This window comes from Helianthus annuus, chromosome 14 (assembly GCF_002127325.2).
Source record: "Helianthus annuus cultivar XRQ/B chromosome 14, HanXRQr2.0-SUNRISE, whole genome shotgun sequence".
In the NCBI taxonomy this organism is placed as follows: Eukaryota; Viridiplantae; Streptophyta; class Magnoliopsida; order Asterales; family Asteraceae; genus Helianthus; species Helianthus annuus.
Window position 1 is genome coordinate 118,248,698 of NC_035446.2, and position 11,026 is coordinate 118,259,723.

Consider the following 11,026-nt stretch of genomic DNA (forward strand, 5'->3'; position numbering starts at 1 on the left):
TTCGGTTACCAGGCCTATCATCTCCGTCTACGTTTAGTTTCAGCTACTGGAGTGAAATATTTGTTGGAATTTGTGGATCAACTGAAATAACTGAATACAACCGGTCAAATCACACACTATATAAAGTGTAAAGTTATCGTGTGTTGTAGCTTGTAATAGATTAACTAGACCCCTCAAGTTGTCATTCATAACAACTAAGCGTCTGGAGAAGAGTATGTTGATATAGGAGAGTTGATGCAATTTTACAAGTTCATCACCGGTTTCTACAGCACAAGCACATGGAAAAACAAGGACCATTCACCTCTTTCAACCTACCAAAACACCAAAATCCATACCGGTGATTGTTTCTCCATACTATTCTTCATAGCCATATTCCCACTCACAAGTTGTTGATACTGAGCTTCCTGATACATATCGTTCGTAAGAAACTTTTCGTGCACTGAACCTTCAGTTGTGTACTCTTCAATCTTCTTGAGTATTTTTCTAACTTTATGCTTGCATCCACCACAGTGAATACTAACTTTGAGTGAAAGAGTTTGGAATCTGGACGGTAAAAACGAAGTAACTGTTGGAATTTGTGAATTTCGGTTGGTTCAGAAACTTAACAAGAGAAGCAACTAAAAAAATACAATTGATTTCTCTTCATGTTACGGAGAATGTTCTAGAAATTGAAGGAAAAGGAAAAGATTTGTTGAAATCAAATTCAACAGAGATAACTTAATATAATCGGTCAAATCACACACTATATAAAGATTACAGAGGTTTTTACCATATGTATACGGGCCGTATATGGTTTATACGGCCGTATACTCTCGGTAAAAATTTTTTTTACCGATCGTATACAAATGTATACGAACGATGTATACGGGTCGTATATTGTTACACGGCCCGTATACTATGGGTAAAAAATGGTAAAAATTGGTTTATTCTCTTTAATCTATTAGAACGATCCTTGTTTTGAGAACCTGATTCTGATTTAAACAATGGAATTTGTGGATCAACAGAAGTAACTGAAAATAACTCGCCATTCTCTTGCACCTGTGTCCGTCACATGATAGAAGACGTGTCGGGTTCTGCTAGAAGAGTATAAGTATTCTTGGTTCAATACAAACTCTTCTGAAAGACAAGAATATAACGTTCATGTATCACAAGGAATGACCGATCTAAGGCAGAGAACCTGATTTAGATACACAAATTCATCACCGGTTTCTCCTTTAATGTGAGATTCTTCAAGTTTGCACATTTTGAGAAAATACCAATGTGTTTGTCAGCTTCGTCAACACACAAAGTGACATAATGACGTGGAAAAACAAGGACCAGATGTCGATTGTTGAAAGTTTGAACTGATTATTTGTTATCAGGTGAGTTCCAAGCATTTTATCGTGTGTTGCAATTTTAATGAAGCAATGAAGATTGAATATGCACTAGGGTTTTTTCTCTTCCGGTTACCAGGCCTATCATTTCCGTCTACGTTTGGTTTCCTCAACGAAGAACCATCAGCCATTATCTGCCCTTTTTCCTTTGGTTTCTGGTTGATTTTGAGGGTGAGGGTTTTGCATTGATTCCTGCGCTCCAATCATCTGCTTCCTGAATTGAATCTGAATCTGAAAGTTAACTAGACCCCTCAAGTTGTCATTCGTAACAACTAAGCGTCTGGAGAAGAGTATGTTGATATAGGAGAGTTGAACCCGACACGTCTTCTGTGATGATTCGAAACATTCCGAATAACTAGCAGAACCCGATCCACTTACATTCGAATAACGCTGAGAATCCACAACGCTTATGGCCAGATTCTTTCCTTCAATCTTGGCAAAATAAATGTCTGCTTGTTTTATTATCACGAAAGTACTGAACAACCGAGATAGACACAATAACAACGGTCTATTTGCTTCGTCCACTAGAACTATTTGCGTATGCATTCTTTTGGTAGTTAACAACGCTAATTAGAAAAAAATCTGTAAAATTAGTCATATCGATTGCTATAACAGGATGGATGTGACACACACAGATAGATAAGCTGTCACAGTTGTCAAGACTGTTTGTCGGGTTTCCAATGCTCACACAAATAGTTCTAGTGGACGAAGCAAAGAGACCGGAAGAGAAATCAATTGTATTTTTTTAGTTGCTTCTCTTGTTAAGTTTCTGATCCAACCGAAATCCACAAATTCCAACAGTTTCTTCGTAGATTCCGTACGGTTTCCAAACTCTTTCACTCATAGTTAACATTCACTGTTGTGGATGCAAGCATAAAGTTAGAAAAATACTCAATAAGATTGGTGTTTTGGTAGGTTGAAAGAGGTGAATGGTCCTTGTTTTTCCATGATTTGGAGACTGATCGGAATCGAATCAGTGATTTTACTGGAAGCCATTTGATTATATTCTCTTGGATCTCGAAAGGCACGTTGTCTGACATCTTGATTTTGATTACCAACTCACCATATCAATTTCTAGGTAGTTAACAACGCTAATTAGAAAAAAACATGATTCATATACACAACGGTCTATTTGCTTCGTCCACTAGAACTATTTGTGTATGCATTCTTTTGATAGATAAGCTGTCACAGTTGTCAAGACTGTTTGTCGGGTTTCCAATGCTCACACAGGGTGATAAACAACGCTGATACGAACACATGTGTTTCGAAATAGGCTTTGTTCTTGGTTTAATGAAGTTACACGTAACATCTACTTATATTGAGATTTAAACAATGTCCGCCTCAACTGAGATAAGGACATCCATCAAGCTCAAAAAGAAAACTTGTGTTTCCCATAGTCACAGAAGATTGCGGTTTGTATTTCGCATAGCCACCGTTTCCGTAGTAAAAAACGGTTGCGGTTTGTATTTCGCATAGCCACCGTTTCCGTAGTAAAAAACAGTTGGGGTTTGTATTTCGCATAGCCACGGTTTCCGTAGTAAAAAACGGTTGGGTTTGTATTTCGCATACCACTAGTAGAAGAACCCGACACGTCTTCATGTTACGGAGAATGTTCTAGAAATTGAAGGAAAAGGAAAAGATTTGTTGAAATCGAATTTGACAACTATGACAGCTTATTAAAAGTAGCAAATCACCTCCTGGTCAAATCACACACTATAAAGTTTAAAGTTATCGTGTGTTGTAGTTTGGAAAGATGACCGAATAGAGATCTGAATAACAAACTGTGGAGAACTTATTTGCGTCGGGTTCTTCTGCTAGTTACTTGATCAACGGACTGATCGGTAACGTTACTCTACTTGTCCTCCGATTTAAGCGGCGTGTTCCTATCAACGTTGTTTAAAGGTGCTAGTTACTTGATCAACGGATTGATCGGTAACGTTACTCTACTTGTCCTCCGATTTAAGCGGCGTGTTCCGATCAACGTTGTTTAAAGGTGATGAAGAGTTTAGAACCCTTGATTGATGGTGTTTTTACGGGAAAAAACGTGATAATTGAAAAACATTAATCTATACGGCCCGTATACATTTGGTAAACATCAAAAACCTCAGAAATAAATCAATTGAGCCGTATACTTTTTATAAATCGTATACATTTGTATACGGCTCGTATAACTATATACGGGCCGTATATAATAAAATAAAAAAAACATTCTCTGCGCATTTTCCTATTCAAAAACATTCTATACGGGCCGTATATTTTGTATACGATCCGTATACACTAGGGATGTGAAAATACAATTTAGGGGGTGCGGAAATTAGGGGGGGCCTAAAATTATTATGCGAGTGTAAAAGTGAATAAGGCTATAGGGTGTGGTCATGACCCTCATGGTCACCATGATCCTCCACATCGGCGCCATGTCATTCACTTCTAATCCATCATCCAAAACCACTACCCTAAGGGTGTGGTCATGACCCAAACCACTATCTTCCTATTTTAATTTATTTTTATAGAAAAGGAAAATGAATCATTGAAAAAGGAAAGTAGACTCATGATTGCCATGGTTTAATCCATGCCAACCATGGTGGATGAAGAAAAGGGATGGTGTAACAATCCATTAATGATCCTATGTGGCATTAATGACCCAACTCATGAACCCCATACCCTTTAGCCTAAGTAGTGACTCCATTAATCTTATTAACTTTTCGATAATTTGTTTTGAAAACCTAATCCAAACATGCCTAAAAATAGAAAAAGACAATTTACATGTATGTGTAGTAACTTCTCATTTTGTCTTTAACTTTGTGTTGTGAACACACAACAATAAAGAGTAAAGCTGGCCGCTAAAGCAGCAAAAGCACCCTCCTTTCACGAGAAAACACCTCACCGGAGCTTCCTCTCTCACTCCTCAACCCCAGCTTTCTCTCTCTAAAAACCCAGCAATGTCATCCACCACACTACTCCTACTAGTAGCATTCTCCAACACCATACTTGTAGCACTATCCCACTCCCCCTACTCACAATCATCCACCCCATCAGAATGGAGATCTGCAAGAGCAACATACTACGCCGCCGCCGATCCACGCGACGCGGTGGGCGGCGCGTGCGGGTACGGCGATCTGGAAAAGGCAGGGTACGGGAAGGCGACGGCGGGGATGAGCACGGTGTTGTTCGAGAAAGGACAGATCTGTGGCGCGTGTTTCGAGGTGAAGTGTGTGGATGATCTCCGGTGGTGTATTCCGGGGACATCGATTATTGTGACGGCGACGAATTTCTGTGCGCCGAATTATGGGTTTCCGGCGGACGGTGGCGGGAAGTGTAACCCACCGAATGCGCATTTTGTTTTGCCGATTGAGATTTTTGAGAAGATTGCGATTTGGAAGGCGTCTAATATGCCTATTCAGTACCGGAGGTATTGGTTAATGACATGCATGCCCCTTAATTCCATTAGTAGTTATAAATTGCACACTTTAAATATCTATAACTACCAGAACAGGGCTTGGACATCCATAGTTACAACTTTATTCATCCTCATCTCATTGATAGGACAGATTTTGTTAGTTAGGGTTAGATAGATTTGATTTAAGAACTGCGGGAATCACATAAACCGCTTGTAGTTAGTGCATTGATGATTTAATGAGACAGTAGGGTCGGGCGTTATGTAACCAACACTGTTTTTTTTTATCACACTTAAAGCAAATGATACAACATAATATTTATTGAGATAGTAGGTTAGGCGGTTGGTTATGTAACTGTCTTATGTATTACCCTTAAAGCAAAATGTACAACTGTATTATGCTATGTTGTCAAAGCGCCTAGGCGCTTAAAAAGCGAGGGCTTTTCTAAGCTAGGTGCACAGTATAAAATACAATTTTTAGGGTTTTAGACATGATGTTGGCTTGTTTAGGGCTAGTTTAGGCTGTTTTAGGCCGATTTCATGCTTATTTAGGGGTTCTTTTTTTTTTAACCATTTTTGGCCGGAAAATGCTCTGAACCTATGTAGTTAATATCCCGATATATCAGTGATATATCGGTTATCGGTCCCCTTCCGAGCAGTGGCGAAGCTTGAGATTTTCGACCTGGGGGTCGAAAACGTATATACCCAAAAATTTCTATACGAAAACTACATACTCTCCACTATTGAGCGAAAAGTTCGGGGGGTCGGCCGCCCCCTCCCGCCCTATAGAAGCTGCGCCAATGCTGCCGAGATAGCGGTACAAAATATTGGTCAGAATATCGGTACCGATAATATCAGCGATATTGTCCGATATTTGACCGATATAGGACAGATATTTGATCGATAAATCACCGATTTTCCCGATATCAGTACCATTCTTCTTATTTCTACTGTTCATTTTTCTTCTTATTGCTGCTATTAGTGTTTTGAGTCTTAATTGGTAGTTGTTACTGTTAAATGTTGTGTTTTAAGTCTTAACTGTTAGTTGTTAGTGGTTACTGTTAAATGTTGTGTTTTAAGTCTTAACTGTTAGTTGTTAGTGGTTACTGTTATTTGTTAGTGTTTTAAGTCTTAGTCAGTTCTTACTTGTTACAATTGTTGGTGTTAAATTACTATATATATAAATTTAGCATGATATTAAAATTACCAATATCCCACCGCGATAACGATATCTCAAATATCGGTCCTTGACCGATATCCGATATTTTACCGCATTAACTACTTAGCTCTGAACCTGCACTTGAGTGCCTGAAACCGTGCTTTTCAGGGCACAGCGCATATAGTGCCCCAGGTGAGCGCTTCTGAGAACATAGGTATCATGTGGGTCCCGCAATTCTCATTGAAACTTGGTTCTGAAATGAATGCCTCTCGGTCATCAAGAATTTAGACGAATATTGATTTCAATTCCTGAGATATGGCATTTTGTTGACAGGATTAACTGCAGAAAAGAAGGTGGAATACGGTTCAGTATTGATGGGGCTGGGGTATTCTTATCAGTGTTGATCCACAACGTGGCTGGTGCAGGAGACATATCAGCGGTGAAGATCAAGGGTTCGAGAACCGGGTGGCTGCCAATGAACAGAAACTGGGGGCAGAACTGGCATATAAACGCTGATCTAAAAAACCAACCGATTTCTTTTGAGGTGACTAGTAGTGATGGATTAACTGTTACATCTTACAATGTTGCTCCAAAAGATTGGAACTTTGGGCAGACCTTTGAGGGCAAGCAGTTTCAATCTTGAAGTGTTTTTTGTTTCGATATACTTGATCTACTCATCAAACTATAGAGCCTAGTCTTTTTGTGGCATGCCTTGTAGACGCCGGCCGAGATCATGTAACATTGGAAATTTTACTTTCTTTAATTGTATAAAATAAACTTTATATTTAAGAAAGCTTCCCTTGCTTTATGTTCGGTCAGTCTTTAGTAACAAAATGACGAGCAACACGTTTCAGGCGCATTAGTGGAGGATAATTGGATGAGTGACCTTTTGGGAAGTCTCTACTCGGGTAACGAAAACAAATCCACGAGTATTTGTGGCTAAAACAACACAGGTAATAGCAAGTAGTAATAACACCCTACAACAAAACAAAACATGAGGCATGTGAAAGAGATAACAATTACCTTGCTGCCCATGGGCTATGCATGTGCTCAAAAACTAGAAGTTTTAAGTGAAAGTGACCAAACACTCCTATTTAAGGACAAACAAAACAGGGCTTTCTGGCATGTAAACCATCTAATCAAACAACATAGGATTATAGTTGCAAAACCAGAGATATTTTCTACTGAATACAAATTGGTGTAAATCTACAGTGTCAAATGTCAATTGCTACAAAAACAAAAAGGAAGACAAAAAACAAAAATGGGAATTCTATGCATTTTAACGACGACGACAATGATACGTGTTGAAAGTTGAAACGAATGGGGCTCGATCGGGTTTCTATTTTTAGGCATACACCAGCCAAGTCAATCCGAAAAACTTGCTGAAATTGATGTAAGTCGGTCCCAAGAAGCATCAAGAAAATCAGTCATGATTTGACATCATAGCTTCTGATGCGACTCGATAAGCAACGCATTCAACATAACATGAACCGAAGCTTCATAAACCACATCACTATAATGCATCCCATCTAACGAACAATCAGCGCCACACTTACCGCTCAACGTCCCAACATCTAGCAACAAGAAAGACCCACCATCACGACGCAAGATCTTGCTTTTGTAAAGTTCATGATCATAAGCATCGCACATCTCACGGGTCATCTTGGCCCGTTTCTCCTCGGTATTCAACAACCCGTTTATCAACGTCGGCATACCAAGCCAAAACAAATGCATCCCCCGTGTAGAATCAGGATCAGAATCAGACTCCATCTCAAACTTACGTCTCACCGGAACCAACTGGTTCAACGAATCCCTAAGCAACCGTAACGAAACACCATAATCCGAATAATTCGTAAAATGCAACATATGCCACAACCCTGAACCCATAACCAACACATCAGGATAACTCCCATTCCTCTTAAACTCAACAACAACATCACTCAAATTCGCAACATAAGGCGCCCAAATAAAATCCAACTTCAACCCGATTTCGCCAACAGTTATATGATAATCACTATGCCTCTTAAACAAATCCCCATGAATCAACTCCATCTCATCAGCCCCCAAAACCAAATCCAACAAACCCACAACAAACAACCGCGCCTGCGAATCGCCAGCGACCACAACCCACGACCCGTTTAACAGATCCATCACATCAACCCGACCCAGCTTCTGAAACTCACAGCCATAAGATCTTGAATTACTAGTGTTATCCCAATCCCACAAATAGCCATCAGAATTGGGACGAAAAACGACGTCGTTGAGCGAAGAAATGCAGGAGGAAGTTGCAGGATCTTGAAACATGACAGATGGGGTTTGTGGGAAGAAAGATGGGAAGTATGGAATGAGGTGAATGAATACAGCTAGAGTGATGAATAGTGCACCGCTAAAGAAGAGGACTTTGTTGCGACTGAGGTGCCAACCGGCCATACCCATTGGAACAAAGAGGACAACACAGGCGGCCATTAGTCCTAATTGGACGGCCCCAAAGAACATGTTTTGTTGGGGGAAACAGAGGATTTGGGAATAAGGGTTTGGATTGGAAGGAAGATAGGTGAGTGAAAAGGGTGTGGTGGAAGGAATTGATGGGTGAACAGGTTTAGGGCTAGAGTTGGTGGGTGGATTGTGAATGAAGGGAAAGATTTGATGTTTTGATTGATACGGTGTAACAGAAGAAGATGAAGGTGAATATAGATAGATGGGTATGGGGGAATTTTGTTGTTCGATCTTGTTGGAGTTAATTACAGTAGCGATCACCGACTATTTCATCATCATCATCATCGGTTGTTTACTATTTTCAAAAGAAAGATGATCCAAAAGGATGTTGAATAAAAGTTAAAAACTATAAATATCAACGACGCATGAGATCTGAGGATATCACCTTGGGCCCGGATCCGGTTCATTCTGATGATAAACTGAAAATGCATTTATGTTTCGTGGCCCATTAAACTTAACCTGCTGGCTTAATGGATATAAGAAATGTGAGTCCATCTTTCTTTCTTTTTGTCATCTTAAAGGGGTTTGTTTTGGGATAAGGCGTTTTTTTTTCTTGGCCCGTAAAACTCAACCGTACATAAATATTATTTTTTTAGGGGGATTTAGGAAGACGTTTCACAAACAATTTTTTAGCATAAACGAGTATGAGCCAGTCAGATATACATTTAGGGGTTGTTTAACAAATTCTGAATGTTTAAGTGTTAAACTAAAATGAGGTCTGAACTATTAAGTGATGAATTAGTAAAAGGTCTTGAACCATTAAGTGTTGAACCAATAAGAGATCTAAACCATTAAGAAGCAGTATAATGCGTAACCGTTTGGAGGCAAATGTCTGAACAATTAAGATTAGAGGTCTTAATCATTCAGACACCTGCTCGTGAAACAAACAGTTTGAACCATTAAGTGTTAAACCAGTAAGATGTCTGAATCATTAAAAGCCTTATTAAGAGCTAAACAAACAACCCCATAATTAAAAAAAATACATACATATATTTGTACTGATTGTGGTTCGGTTTTGTAAGCTTGACCATTACCATAGGCAATAGATATTTATAAGTAATAATAATAAACATACTAATAACAATTATAATGTATGATGTATATTAAATAATAATAATAATAATAATAATAATAATAATAATAATAATAATAATATATAGTTCATTCTACGAGGTTATAGAAATGTAATTAATTTAGATGCGTCACCAATTTGATACATGGCTTGTGAGGTTTCTAATAGAAAGATTCAATAACCTTATAACCATGAATGAAAACGGTTGTGATAGGGTTTGTGAAATTAGGGCAAGAAAGTAAAACAGTTTATTAAATGATTGAAAGGCAGATTACAAGCTGATGACATGCGAAAAGATGAAAAAAAAAAGAAACAGAGATAATCCAGGGCTATGCCCTTTATCCATGCACAAATGTAGGAGCCTCAACAAACTAACAAATTCAGAATCCCCTTTAACGTCCTTTATTCTCTATTACTTATACTACCCTCCATATTACACTTTAGCCCCTGAAGAATACCTATATCCCTCATAGCTCATTTCCAACATTACCCCCCCCCCCCTCAAAATAGTGTTGTCCTCAAGACCGGAATCGGTTGCGTCTGAAATCCTTAATCTCTACACATCCTTAAGTACAAGGGTTTATTAGTAATTAGTATAAAGTATGGCGGTTACATGGCGGTTACAAAGTTCAGGGGGCAGTTATGACAAACCAGAAGTTCATAACCACCACCCCAAGGGTTGCGAAACCCCTTGGGAGGCACCCTTTTGTTCTCGGCCACAAGGAGAAGAAGGAAGGGACGCAACCATTCGTTTAGAGACGCACCGGTTCAAGTGTGTGGCTACAAATCAACGTACCCCTTCACGATCAATCTCATCCACATATTCAAGCGACACGTCTATTCACGAAGAGACACGTCTATTCACTCGTACCCTTAGAAAACTAAAAATAGGGATAGTTAGATTCACTTGTAGTTGTTCATTACTTTCGATCATTCCATTGTACAAATTCTCAGTTTATATATTCAAGTTATACAAGTTTGTTTATCACGTTCTAGAGATCAAGATCCATTTTGGGGCCAACAATTGGTATCAGAGCGTCAGGCTCTAGGCATTGGGAATCGCAAGACAACGAATCGGCGGGAAGTCATTCGCGATCAGGTTTCATCATTCTAATTTTTCAATTCGCAAGTTTTTAGTTTTATGGGTTCAAGGTTATCGAACCAGGGTTAGGAATCTAGGGTTTTTTGATTCCGGGGTTTAGTGCGAATTAGATTGATTGGTTATTACGCGTTGGAGTTATACGCGGGTTAAAGATTTGAGAGTTTGTTGAATTCAAGAGAATTGAATTTTACCAGTACATTGGTTCGTATTGGTGGCCAGGAAATTTTAGAAACAAGAAAGTAAGGGTTGTGAGAATTCTAAGTTAGCAATCAGACTAGGGTTCGTGAGTGTATCGAATCGAGTACAGGAGCGCAAAACAGGGTTATTCTTGTTTCGTTGGAGTGCTAGGAAGAATCAGAATTTAATCTGGTGGTTATTCAAAGTTTAAAAGAAAATTGAGCGAATCAATTGGGAAAAAGAAAATTGAGTG

General features: G+C 39.0%; 2 protein-coding genes across 2 annotated transcripts; one reads left to right on the top strand and one right to left on the bottom strand.

The window, feature by feature from the left end:
- Positions 1 to 4,187: 4,187 nt before the first annotated feature.
- On the top strand, positions 4,188 to 6,738 carry LOC110909177 (expansin-A13). Its single transcript, XM_022154200.2, has 2 exons — positions 4,188 to 4,782; positions 6,260 to 6,738. Exons 1-2 carry the CDS (start codon positions 4,313 to 4,315, stop codon positions 6,567 to 6,569), a joined length of 780 nt encoding a protein of 259 aa, XP_022009892.1. The 5' UTR covers positions 4,188 to 4,312; the 3' UTR covers positions 6,570 to 6,738.
- Positions 6,739 to 7,024: 286 nt separating this feature from the next.
- On the bottom strand, positions 7,025 to 8,763 carry LOC110909176. Its single transcript, XM_022154199.1, has one exon. The coding sequence runs from the start codon at positions 8,420 to 8,422 to the stop codon at positions 7,367 to 7,369; it is 1,056 nt and encodes a 351-aa protein (XP_022009891.1). The 5' UTR covers positions 8,423 to 8,763; the 3' UTR covers positions 7,025 to 7,366.
- Between the last annotated feature and the right edge of the window lie 2,263 nt (positions 8,764 to 11,026).